This window comes from Neodiprion lecontei, chromosome 7 (assembly GCF_021901455.1).
Source record: "Neodiprion lecontei isolate iyNeoLeco1 chromosome 7, iyNeoLeco1.1, whole genome shotgun sequence".
Classification (NCBI taxonomy): Eukaryota; Metazoa; Arthropoda; class Insecta; order Hymenoptera; family Diprionidae; genus Neodiprion; species Neodiprion lecontei.
Genome location: NC_060266.1, coordinates 4,083,502 through 4,096,753, shown reverse-complemented (window position 1 = coordinate 4,096,753; position 13,252 = coordinate 4,083,502). Strand labels below are relative to the sequence as shown.

Here is a 13,252-nt window from a genome sequence, read left to right as displayed (position 1 = left end):
ACAACACCGAATAACCGACTATTACAGACTACTTGTTTGAGATCGAGGAAACTTCTCAGCTATTCGACTTGCCATGGTGAAAAGCTACCCTGTAAACACGTAGAAGAATCGATCGAACAACCGAAAGGTGAGGGAGGAAGGACAACTCTTGGTACGATATACGGTGCGTTTGAAGCTGTCGAAAGCTTCCTCGCAATAATATTATGGAAATTGGGTTTCAGTGAAATCGTCTGGATTTTTTTTATGCATTTCGTACATCTTGGCATTCTGAAAATAAGTATCCATCGGCACGATCCTCCGCTGTAGATATTTTGGGACTCCGGAGATCATCGAACATTGAAATCTTCGTCCAGTATTTCTTTGTGCAAGAAAAACTAGGAAAAAAATAATTATTTTTGAATTGAGTCGATGTGAACGAATCGAATAAACCGCTGGATATCAAGCAATCCTTTTTTCTCGAATCTGTAATCTATCAGTACGAACATCGCTCATAAATGCCCTGTTATGCGAATCCATTGAACACAAGAAACAAAAATATACAACTTCCGAAATGTCAACTAGAAATTAGTCAAAGAATTTATGCGTGCTAAGCAATCAAATTCTAAGGCTGATATCTGTAAACTTCTTATTAAACGAGCAGGTTCATTTCAAGGTTCGGTGGTCTCTAGTTCACAAACTATGAATATTCGAGGGTGACTTTTTTTCACAATGTCAAAATCTACAACATGTATAAAAAATCCAGACAATTTCACTGAAACCCAATCTCCACAAGATTATTGCGGGATTCTTTGAGAAACCTACTATTTTGCATCGTCATGGAAATGGTTTATGTATGTACAATCATGAGGTTGAAAAAATGTTGGAACTGTCTTGACCCCGATGTGAAACCATGGTTATACACAGTAGATGTTCAACGTAAAGGTTAAACAATGTTCCTAAAGCTAACCTAGTTATTATCAACTATAAAAGTTCAAGATTTGACGACTTTACGTCCCGTATATTCTCAAATGATTTTCTCTCTTGGTTCGTTCCTCCTCCTTTTTTATCTCTCTTTCGTTTCAGTCACCTCAAAATTTTTATTCGTCTGTAAGTAACAATAAAACAAGGCTTCTGGATACATATCCCTACATTACCGGCACACTAATGAGGCTAAAAATGAGGGTAACATAGAGCATAGTTTGGAGGATTTTTTTCCAATGATCGACGTTTAGCCAGAGTGGGGATAAATTCCACTCTCGAACGTTCTAGAAGAAGGTTTGCGTCTTGGTTTTTTGCCCGGCTGTGCCGTTAATGTAGGGATTTGTATCTAGAACTTCGTTTGTATTCCTACTTCCGAATTTCCACCCTTCCAATAAACTCACCGTGCCTACTTTCCTCGAGAAAGAGGCTTGTCCTGTACGATCTTCGCCTGTCCGAGGAATACTTGACCCTGGGCTCGATCCTTTGCGCCGGGACGTAAGTCGGTGTCGTGAAATCGTCCGGGCCTGGACTTGGCGGCGGAGAATTCCTCCGCCTGCATATCACCAGGCCTATCATGATGCCAATTCCGACCAAAACCAGCGCAGCTCCACCTGTGGAGAAAATTAAGGGGTTAAACTTTGTAAGTCACTAAGTCGAAAAAAGCGATTTTTCATGAATTTTTTGTGATAAGACGTTTCAATTTATTTATATAAAACTTTATATACATATTGAGGTAACATTGGACTTTATTCTGATATCTTTTATTTGTGTAAATAATTATTTTTAAAGCTGCTATAGTCGATCTCTGGGAGAACTTCTAAAGAAGAAGTCTTAATTTGTTTATAAACTGGAAAATATTTATCAGCGAGAAAAAACCTTCGTTCAAGGACTGAAAAATATATTCATAAAGCTTGTGTAAGAATTTGAGACGGATCGGTTCAGCCGTTTCCGAGAAATCTTGCTTTTACCGATTTTGAAAACATAGTTTTGAGAAAAACGCGTTCAAAGTTTTAAAAGCACTTTAAAACGATCCGGACTGTCTTTGCAAATGCGCGCGTGACTTTGAGAATATTTGTCGGATCGACATTAAATTTTCTGTGCATATACTTGAAGATATGTACATTACGAAAGTGAAATTAACAAAAAAAAAAACCAAAAACATGGATTTAAAAAATCCTAACTAGGTATAACCCCTTAAAATGAAGTCGGTATTTTTGACGTAGGTAACCCTTTTGCAATTTTTGGAAAACTCAATTTGAGAATGAAGGATCGAAAAGAAATCACCGGTCAATATCAGTAGTTTATGAGGTGCAAAAAAGTGAACCAAAGACCGAACGACGTCCCTTTCCGATAAACCAGAGCACACGAAAATTCATCAATCAATGGCCTGGACTGGCATTGACCTTTGGCCACCTTTCTTTGTCAGGCTCGTGTAACAGCTGTGAAGGAAAAATCAATTTTCAAGTGAACATCCATCCCTCACGGATGGGACTCGCATGGAACTTAGGGAAAATGAAACGACACTTTTCGAGGAGTGTTCGTCGAGAGTCCGAATCATTGACTCTGGTGTATTTTTTCAACGGGTTTTAAAACCCCCGAAGTCGATCAGAGCACTTGATCACCGATCGCCGTTTATGAATTATGCAACAGAGACGCAGGGGCTTTGCATTTTAGAGTATTAAGGACCCGCCTTTTTCTCGTTGTAATCAGAACGCATAATCGTCCGTATTTAGGCCTGCAGGACGATTTTTCTACGTCAGAAAGTCGTTAATGCTTGAGAAAACATCATCTGCTGTAGGTGTATAAAAAAAAAAAAAAAAATGGAAAAGCTGATGTACGTTCTCGGAAATTAACTCCGATTCGCAAATGAAATTCTCTCTGCGTTTGAAGGCGATAAAAATTGTTTCCATTAAATTGACTCGTATTCATTGGAAGTTGGATATCGATTCGAAGCATTGTAACTGCACGTAATATCCACTGTATTTTGACCCAATGAAAATGGCAAACTAACGGTGCTTGACGAGATATGCGGCAGTTTTAATCGAACGATTGTGACAAGTTTTGAGCACATTTTTGAACTGTTGCATACGAATGGAAAACGGATTGATGATTCATTTGATGATTCGGGCATTGGGCTCGACGGGATCGAATTCAGCATCTCCACTCACCATAGACCCAACTCGTTATGTGATAATTGGGAAATCACTATCACTGTATTGAGCAATTCGTACGACTATCCACTACGTCAATGATTAAATCGGTCCGATAAAATACACGTCGAAATGCAAATTAATGCTAATCGAATAACACTGCCATAGTGCTCGAAGCTATAATCAATACATCCGCAGCCCACTGATTGGTTATTTTTTTTCCTAATTATTATTCAAGTATTGTACAAAACTCGCTTTACGTTGTCGGAAATCATTATTTATCATTATAAAATTATTATTCATCGCGAAATTTGACCAAAGTTGAAATCAACCGATTCATTTTCTACGAGCGGATCATCCATTTAAGTCACACATTATTGTTCTGAGTCAACTTTTATGACAAGATAGTAGACGATGGTTTTAGGATCGCTGATTACGTTTCTAAAATCAGGTTTCAAAAATTCAAGATAGTGGATTCAATGTGATAGACAAAAATTTCAAATGTCATCGAATACGGCCAAAAAACTTTATGCAGGGATTTTTGGGCTAGCTGATTGGATTCGCTATAACTGAATTTTCAAAGGCTGATTTCAGACTTGTAATCGGAGACCCCGAAAAACCGTGGACAGAATTTTTTCTCCGGATTCATTGGAATTTGAAACTTCACAGTACAGTGAAAATTCCAGTCCAAGTGATTATGAATCTGTCATCACTAGCTTTTCGAAAAGGACGATTTTCGTAGTAAAAATCAAAACTCACCGATCAAAGCGACGACTAAAACGACGCTGTATGCCGCAGATTTTGAGGTGATGACTTCGAGCGGTTCATCGTTGTTGTAGATTTTCGATTTCTCAGTCCTATCCGGTGGCGGGCCAGCAATCCTGACGTTTTCAAGGAGGACAGGATCGCTCCTGCCCTTCTCGTTCACAGCGAAAACCGACATCGTGTATTCGAAGCCGGCCTCCAGGCAGTGCAGCTGGAAAAAGGGCCGCTGATTCCTCGCCTCGCATATCGGAGGAGCTTCACCGACTACCCCTTGGTCGTTCTGGGGGGTGTGGAGACCCGTCGATGATCCTGAGGCGCCTCTTACCTCCAGGACGAAGTGCTGACGCAGACCGCCGTCCGAGCCCGGAACGCAGTTTACTTCCAAAGCGCTGGACTCGTTCCGCAACGAGCAATCAAGTGGCGGCTCTGGTTTTTCTGGAAAAATAAAAGCCGGGTTCGTTTTCTTGGTTTCAAGCGTTTTATGAAAAGCTCCACGCGACGTCGACTCCTTGAAAGTTGTCTCTGAAAGGAGTATAGAGAGGTCACGTCGTTTTTGTCTGCCTGCACTGTACACTGGGAAAACTTTCATTTGTTACAGTAACTAGAAAAATTCAGCAAAACAGGTATCGTTAAAAAAACAGATTGGACGGTCTGATATCATACCTATTTTCAGAAGCTTATTTTTTAAGAAAATGAAAACACATGCAGAAATTTGAATTCGAGGGCTTTGTTAATTACAGTTTCAAGAACATTCGAATCGACGTAATGTTTAAAACTTGTTTATCGATTCAAGCTCGTCGTTAGATTTTCGAATTTCAATCCCGCAATTTTTTCGTACAAATTTTTGCTAACCATTTTTTGGTCAACGATCTTAACGAAAGAGTTGGATCAAGGTGATTAAAAGGTAAAGCACGCGAGAAAGATAAATTGAAGTGAAAATACGAAATCTCTCCAAACACGAGGTTCGAGGTATCGAGTCGCATGGATTTCCATCTCTGTCGCGTAGAGAGTATAATATAAGGAGAATTTCCAGTTCTCTGGTTCCTTCTTGGATCGAGGCCGCGCGGTACGTTATTGCCATGACCCTAGACAGGGGCATTCCGTGAGTTTTCATCGCGGCGAAGAATATTCGGCGATATACAGCGGAAAGCGATGGGAGACGAAGGCCCATGAATAGTAACGACAGATTCGCCGGGGGTGGTTCCGGATTTTTAACTAAAACTTCTTCTCCTGCTTCTTCTCTTCGGGGCCGATTTACTCTGGCGGAAAGATTTTATGGCCTATACATCGGACTCCGTAGCAGCGGCAGCCTTCGTACAGGGTACACTTTTATAATGTCCTTTAGTATTGTCTCTCACTCAGGGAACCAGCCTTCCCATTCCACTTTTCAAGTATAGTGAAGTGCCTTGGTTTCGTAATGTGAATAGGAAACCCTAGTTCGCTGAACATTCCTCCGCAGAGCATATTTATACAGAGGGTCGATTCCCCTTCTTAGTTATACACACTCTTACTTCCTCGATCCACTCAAAACGATCTTTGCCTTTCAAATCCGAATGTATGCGTGCGTATTATCATGTTGGGTAATATTCGTTGTATTCGACTTCTCAATTCGCGTCAAATATTTGCAGGCAATCGATGGCAGCGAACGAAAATAAAACAACGTTAATAACGAGACTAAACACTTATTTATCTGTCCGACACACAGAGTGAATAGCTGCAGGGATTCTTTTCCAGGATGATATTCCTTGGTTTTCATTTATCGATTACTGAAATTTTTACACAGCTTTTTTCGAGCTTTGGAAAGAATAGTATCAAAGAGTACCGATTGCTGTACAACACTTGATTTCATTTTTAAACCTCACGCTGCATACATGGTCTGTGTAACACTGATTTTACATCGGGCTCGCTGGAGTGTAAAAAAAAATATTGGTAAAACAACAAAGTACCGGAAAATTGATAATTCTACTTAAAAAAAAATCTTGACTTACTGAATTTTCGATATTTTGAACCGGAAATTGACCGAATATCTCTCAAGTCAGGGATATTTAGTAATTATTTTTCTTGGATCTTGGAAATTTATGGCAAAGATTCCGCGTGGTCATTTTGACCCCAGTGTGTGGCGTAAGGATTAAGACCCATATTTTGGTATCGTTTCCAGGATCCTCGGTAAACATTTGACGATCTTAAACAGAAACGTAGAAGAGTTTTGCATCGCGAGACGGATTTTCACCAGTCCGCAAATCCGTGACAAACGAGGCGTTGATTGAGAGGGTAAAAAAGAAAAAAGAAAATTGTCGTCGTGAAAAAACATGACGCTCCGTTCATTAAGCGTGCCGGTGTATAAGGACGATGATCGTTACTCCGGAGGCTCGATTCCGCACGAACTCACCCGTCGCTATAAGTATAAAGTCTCGAAAGTCGATGTTGGGATTGGGTGAATTTTCCGAGGGCGTCGTCTCGCTGTTTCGCTCTTTAATAATGAATCCACTGATTCTCAAGATTCTTCGAGACGTGGATTTGAGGTTAGCGATACAGCGAGAAGAGGAGATCGAAGACGCCGGGGAAGAGATTGGATAGAATCTTGGTCCCAATTTCGCGCCTCCTTCTCGACTCCGTGAAAAGGATCGGAAAATGTACAGAGGAACAATCGTTGCCTAGTGAAATAGAAATGTTTCTCAAACCAATCCCCTTTCCATCTGGGTGTATCTTTACTCGCACGTAGCTGTACTTCGAATCGGCGAACGCAGACGTCGCGTCGTAAAATCACTGTCAGGTACATTTCATTGCTACGTATGTGCGCAGTGACGTAACTATATATTACGGGCCCAAATGAGAAAAGAAACGAAGGGTTTGAACGACTTGAAAAAATTCTCGGATAATCTTCGACTGTGATATTTCGAGGCAAAAATTTGATTTTCATTATGAAAAGGAAAAAAATTCGTAAAACAACAAAATACCGAAAAATGGATCATGATACGAAAATTCATATTTTTAAAAGTCAACTACTCGAAACTCATTCTGAAATTGTATAGTTATGATTTTTTCCCCTGATGTTTCGTTACATTAACTTTAACGTTACTAACTTTAGCCTCGACTATATTCAATGAGGTCCGCATTGCGCAACTCTCTGCTTTTCAGAATTTCTTTTTAATAATGATTGGCATGTAGACATCCTAGTGTTTTGTTTAAAGTTCGATGTGAAGCGTAGTTGGTAAATTGAATTCATACGTCACAGCATTTTCGACGGAGATGGGTAGGGTAGAGTTTCTCGATCTCGCGTTGACGGTTCACCGATAACGTAACCATGCCGTTTTCTTCACAGAGTAGATACGCGCTGTTTGCACTCTTGGAATTCAATGCAGCTCTGACGTGATCAGGATATTGCAAAGCTGAACTTCAAAGAAGACGCAGTCGACGTGTGAAATTGATATCAAAGGGTTTTCGCGCGATCCAAATAAAGAAAATCCACGCAGTTGTAACGTAATCATATGATTCTATAACATGACTAACAAGGAAGGTATCCCAAGAAGGTATTCTTTCGCAATATGTTATAGTAGACTAAAAACTAAGCAGAATGTATTTTTTTTTATCTGCCATTAGACACTTCCATGGGGTGAAACCACCCTCCAAAGCAAAGCATGTCAAGGAGCGGTTTGGCAGCTTTTTTTTTGTTTGTGAATTACGTTTTTCATTTCTCGTTATGCGAAAACTTTTCCAGTTTGATTGGTTAATAAATATCATTTTCTTGTGGGTGAAACTGCGAAATCGCCTCTTGACTTGCCTCACTTTGGAGGGTGGTTTCATCCTCTTGAAGTCTTTAATGGCAGGTAAAAAAAAAAAAGAAAATACGTGATTTAGTTTTTAGTCTACTGTAACATATTACAAAAGAAATCGAATCGGCGAGATCGACCTGGAATACCTTGCTTGTGCTGATGAAATGACCGTTCCAGGAACTATCAACGATCGATAAGTTTCCCTGATACCATCTAATTCATGCTTCGAGCCGACGATCCTTCAGTAATTAATAAACGATATTTACACTGGCTTTTCGTTCCTTCTGTTCGGTACTCCACCATTAACATCTGTGACACATCGATCGTGACAGAACATTTATAATCGTTTTAGAGATGTCTTTGGATCCTACGTGGAACGTGGAACGCGATTACGTACCCAACTAAATGGTGCAATACCAAACGATGGTGTGAACATTTTTCTGAGTTGGATAGTCTGGTTGCACGGAGTTAATCACAGATTTCATCACACCTGCCTGAACGATTCGTTGAGTAGTTTTGAAAAGGAATTTCTGAAGTCGATTTACCGGCATAGCGAGCCTATTGTTTCTCACCGTCTCGTTGGCAAGTTCTTACTTCTTATATCCACCAAAGTAATGTTTTTCGTTTCTAACAGATCGCTCAGTGTCGAGACTACGATGTCTATACAGAGCTGGCAGACAGAACGGCCGGGGAAGGGGTGAAACATAATGCCACCTTATCCAAGGGGTGAAGGTCGCTACGACCGAGTGTCTACACTCAAAACTTTCGTCTGAGGTAGACAGAGACGGAATGACAGAGTCCTGCACCTCGAGGATCAAATGATCTGTGATCTATCGCCCGCGATTCTCTGGTCTTTCAGCTCTCGCAGATGAAACTAGGTATCGATCCCTTTCCCTCTCAAACAAATCCCGTCTCCCGCCCTGCTGTCACCAAACTTTCGTCAATGGTTCACCGAGTTATATTCGAATGAGAGAAATCACGGTCGAGGTTCGAACTTGTTTTTTTTTCTCTCTCTCTTTCTTTCTATCTTTTTCTAGAATAAGGAATGGTGGACGAGTTGGAACGGGCTCGCATCGTCCATTGATCTTTATGGTGTTGCTTGGGACTCGAGGTCTGTAGGATTATTTTTAGGTACTCTAGACATTTCCAGACCAGTTGGTACCGACGTCTTTGAATCCTCTTGACTGATACTCCGATTTCCAGGCAGATCGCATTCCTTCGTTCCAGATACGTCGACTTCATTGGAGAACGGTTTTTGTTCAATCAATATTAGTACGCAGCTATAGAAGAGCCATTCCTCGCTTGTGTTACAAAAAACTGAATGTCTCTTGATTTAAGGTGGCCATTCACAGGAACGAGGGGATATTTTTTTTGTCATGCAGAAAAGGTTGGACAATTTTTTTGAGGTTTTAGATATGCATTTGTTGCATCTTTTAAGAGTAAATTTGTCTCGTTAGATCCTCATTTAAATGTATCAGGGTAATGCGCAGAGTGCAATTTTAATCGTATCTTTGGAAAATGCCTGGAAATCGTCCTAGGATTTGTTTAAATAGCTTTATTTTGAATAAAAATAGATCATTTTTTAGAATCATGAGAAAAAAAATTAGCTGTTTTTCAAAATAAAATTTAGGGTATTTCACTTCTAGGTGAGAGTCTGGGCAATATCTTATGACAATGTGTGAAAAATACCAAAAATACAACCTGTAAAAATTTCAGGTTAATCGATTAGAAACTGTAGGAGAAACCTTGCGCGCAAGTTTGAAACATCAAAATTGAAGAAAAATGCGTTTAAAGCTTAAATTCTCAGAGTTGCAGTATAATGCAAATTCATACAAATTAAAGGTTTGCGACACCCAAAAACTTTTTTAGGTCCAAAATCGATACGGGCTAGTTCAAAAAAGGGATGAAAGTGTAGAAAAATTTTTTTAGCCGTAAATTTCGAATCACACAGTCTGGAAACATACAGTCCTTACCGTCATGATATGAGGAAATAAGGTGAAACAATGCGAATTCGCTTAAGTTGAACCAATCAGAAAACATGTCCAAGGTGACATCATACAGACTTGATATTTTGTGCTTCGGTGTTTATACCATTACTTTTGCAACTTTTAACCGCACATACTGGCATTTTCAGCAAACAGAATGTACGAAAACGACTAAGTAACCTCAAGTAGGTACTAACCTATTTACAGAAGTTACAGATTTCGTCGCAAATATTTGAATTTGCAATTTCTATAACCTATTTACGCGATCTCTGTGATCCGTGACATCGTCATGGACACGCGAAAAATGAGCGAGAATCGGTCATCATTTCCGACACACCTTATCTCCTTAGATCATGCTTGTCACGTGCATTACTCACTTGCTGGTACCACGTTGAATAAGCAAGGTCTTCGCTGACGTCCAACGCTGTTGCTCGCCCAGCAGGCCAGGGTGCCAAAATCACTCTCGGCTTTCACAGTGTATTCAAAAGTACTCGTCAACCCTTTGTTCCGAGCCTTCGTCCCTGGCAGGGGAAGAACGTCGCCAAGTGTCCCGTTAAACGTCCAAGAGAAGCGAACGGTGTCTCCTGGTACCGCCTCAACCTCGCACCTTAACGAAAGAGACTCTTGACGAAGAGCTCCGACCTCACGAACCTCGTAACCTTCCCTACACCGTGGGGCATCTTTGAACAAAAATACACGACGTGATCTCAATACGAATACCGTTCGAAAGAAGATACTTTGTTGGGAATAGTTGAAAATTAACTGTGAATCCGCAATTTGAAAGGTTCCGGAAACGCCTAATTCCAAAGGTGAAAATGTTTTGAATGATGTTTTGGATTTACAAATTTTCTCATTTTCGCACTTTTGGAACTTTGATGTGTCGGATTTCGGACCATTTAAAACCTTGTTGTTCCATCAAAGTTCGATTCCTTCACTTCAAATTTCACCATCAAATAATTCGGAACTAATCGCTTTCGGAACTTTTCAAATTCGGAACTTCGCACGCTGTTCGGTGAACAGAATCCTTAGTTTAAAAATTCGTCCAATGAGCTGGTCGAACGCGAAACAAACGACCGGGGAGTTTGGTGTTGAAATGTATCCGTGATGCTGATAGCTGACGGGTTCAAGTATCGATCGTAGCCGGGAGGCCAGTGATTGATATAATTGCACCAGGTGGCAACCGAAAGGGAATAACGAGTCACGGTCTGAAGTCGCGGGTGTCAGGCGATGCCTCAAAGTCAGTGGATGGCGAAGAACCGATGCATTGTGGGTGCAGCAACTCACATTTCATATGTATGAGAACCGGATGACTTCGCCCCTCGCCCACCGCGTTCGATGCCACGCATATGTATTCACCGGAGTGTGCCAGCGTCAGAGATCTCAGGGTGAGTGTCTCCGAGGCGACTAAGGTGCCTCCGGTTACGTTGTGCTCGATCAAAGCCTCCTGGAACAATACAAGCAACGATCCTCGGCGTTAACCCTTTCATAAATACGTGTTTCTTTATATGCGATTTGCTTGAAATTTTGCATAAATGGTTTTTGAGGTCACTCATTTCGAATCTGAACTCGAAATTGGAAAGTTTAAAATAACGGATCCAACATGGAGGATGTTAATTCGAATAGATGTTTGATTTTGACAAAACATTATGCTACTTGGTTTATGGGGTCACTGATTACCAACCTGAACTCGAAATTCAATAATTAAAAATCAGGGAATCCAATGTGGTGGACAAACAAAAACAACGAGAAGAAATTTTTTTTTTTAATTCTGTATAATCGTTTGGTGTGTATCAAGTTTGTGTAAAAATTGGCATTCGAATTTACATTGTAGATTAGCAGAAATTGCTTTTTTTCGTAATGAAGTGGAAATTTCGATCATTTGTTTACATGTTCTACTTTTGCAATGATTAAATAAATGAATTTTATATATTTCTTCAGTCTTAGAGATATTTCGGTGATCATATAGAACCAAAAAACTCGACAGTTGTTACCAAAAAAGTAGTTCAATAAATAAGAAGTTTCCAAAAAAAAAAAAAAAAATAAAAAGAAAAGGTGCACTGAGAGAAATTTTCAGTTCTGGTTACCGCTGAGTCCTTAATTATTTTCTATTCTTTCTCATTACGATCACTGTTGCTAGATTTTCTTGCAACCGTTGCGAAAATTTAATGCTCGTGCTAGAATAAATTGACGTTAAAGCCTTGTTTAACTAAAAAAGTAGAGTAAACCTCAGAAACTGATTTTGCGTTACAATTACCAAACAAGGATCGAAAATAGCGCAAAATGGTTACGCGTACCTCGTTTTTCGTAATTCCGACACGATTCAAACATTTTTTTTTAACGATACCTGTTTTACTCAATTTATCTAGTTACTGTAACAAATTAAATTTTTCTCAGTGTGGGACACTGAGCGTTACAGCGTGAATTAAAGGGGTTAATATTGCCCTTCGTTAAGCTTGATTCCTAGCTCTTCTCGAATCCGTATCAAAGGTAGAGATCCAAGGAGACAAAAAAAAAAAAAATAAAAATCTCCCTCCTTCCCCTATCCCTTATTTCAACCCTCCCTTTGATCAAGCCATTATACATCGACTTCATGTTTTCCACGCGTTAAATTAGCTCAGCTTCGACTCCTCGCGCCAATCATTATTCTCACCTGGAGCAATAATTTTCTGCAGAGAAAATTACGGAGGATTAGGAAAAGGCGGCTTGAGGCTGCATGGCGACTGAAACGCCCTTTAAAGCACCCGACTAATAAAGTCGTTTCCAGAGACCAGGCGGGGTTAACTGTCAACCGACACGCGATCGGTCCGAGAGTTTATACAGGTACCTGCCACTTTTCGTTTATTAATCTTATCGGCTTTTGTATCGCCTCCGAAATCGGCTTGAAATAGAATTTTCACCAGCCAGTAAGCGCTGTTCGTTCGCCTTTTCGTGAAATCTTAATGTGAAATTACTCGCTCGCCTAGTCATCGCACTTTCGTTATACGTTCGTTATCGAGATTCAGATTTCGACGCTATTTTTGGAAGCGACCTTTGAGATTTCGTGTATTACATTTACTCGAAGTGAATTCAAATTAGCCTTAAACACTTTATGATTAACTTCGGAGAACCTTTGCTTCAAGTCACGTTTCGCCATGCGTGTAATTAGTGTTCCGGAAATTATTTTTTTCTTCTTTTTTTCAAACGCGCGTCAAAATTTTGGCACGCCATCTCAAATGAAATGTCTCACATACTTTTTTTTTTAACGAAAAACTGTTCGATACTTTTTTTCAAACCATTGCCATTTTCTCAATTTTGATTGAATTTGAAAAAAAAACCACACAATTACTTCACATGTACGAAACAATAATTCCACTTGATGGAATTCTACGGTGTAAGGTTTGTCATTCTAACGGATCCTAATCGAAATCACTTCCTTATTAATATCGATTTAGAACGAGATGATTTGTCGTTATCCAAATCTAATAACCGCGTCATATTGTTCTTTGAGCTTGAAACAAGAAACTCAAGTTTTTTTCTTCGATCACCAGAACAGATTCTTTCGAGTTTCGTGTTTATACCTATGCTGGAAAGAAAATTGGAATCACCTGTTCCGAATCGTAATACGTCAAGCGCGAAACCC

At 39.9% G+C, this 13,252-nt stretch overlaps 1 protein-coding gene and 1 long non-coding RNA gene across 10 annotated transcripts in view; one reads left to right on the top strand and one right to left on the bottom strand.

Moving 5' to 3' along the window:
• The window catches only part of LOC107224685, a 156,843-nt gene that overhangs the window by 12,978 nt on the left and 130,613 nt on the right, over window positions 1-13,252 (top strand). The window lies entirely within an intron of this gene.
• Window positions 1-13,252, bottom strand: part of LOC107219353 (B-cell receptor CD22) — a 115,550-nt gene that overhangs the window by 7,427 nt on the left and 94,871 nt on the right. The window contains exons 8-11 of the mRNA XM_046744895.1: window positions 10,918-11,077; window positions 10,011-10,313; window positions 3,870-4,310; window positions 1,362-1,571 (exon numbers count right to left, since the gene is read on the bottom strand). Coding sequence (XP_046600851.1) covers window positions 1,362-1,571; window positions 3,870-4,310; window positions 10,011-10,313; window positions 10,918-11,077 — 1,114 coding nt within the window. The remainder of the gene's footprint in view (window positions 1-1,361; window positions 1,572-3,869; window positions 4,311-10,010; window positions 10,314-10,917; window positions 11,078-13,252) is intronic.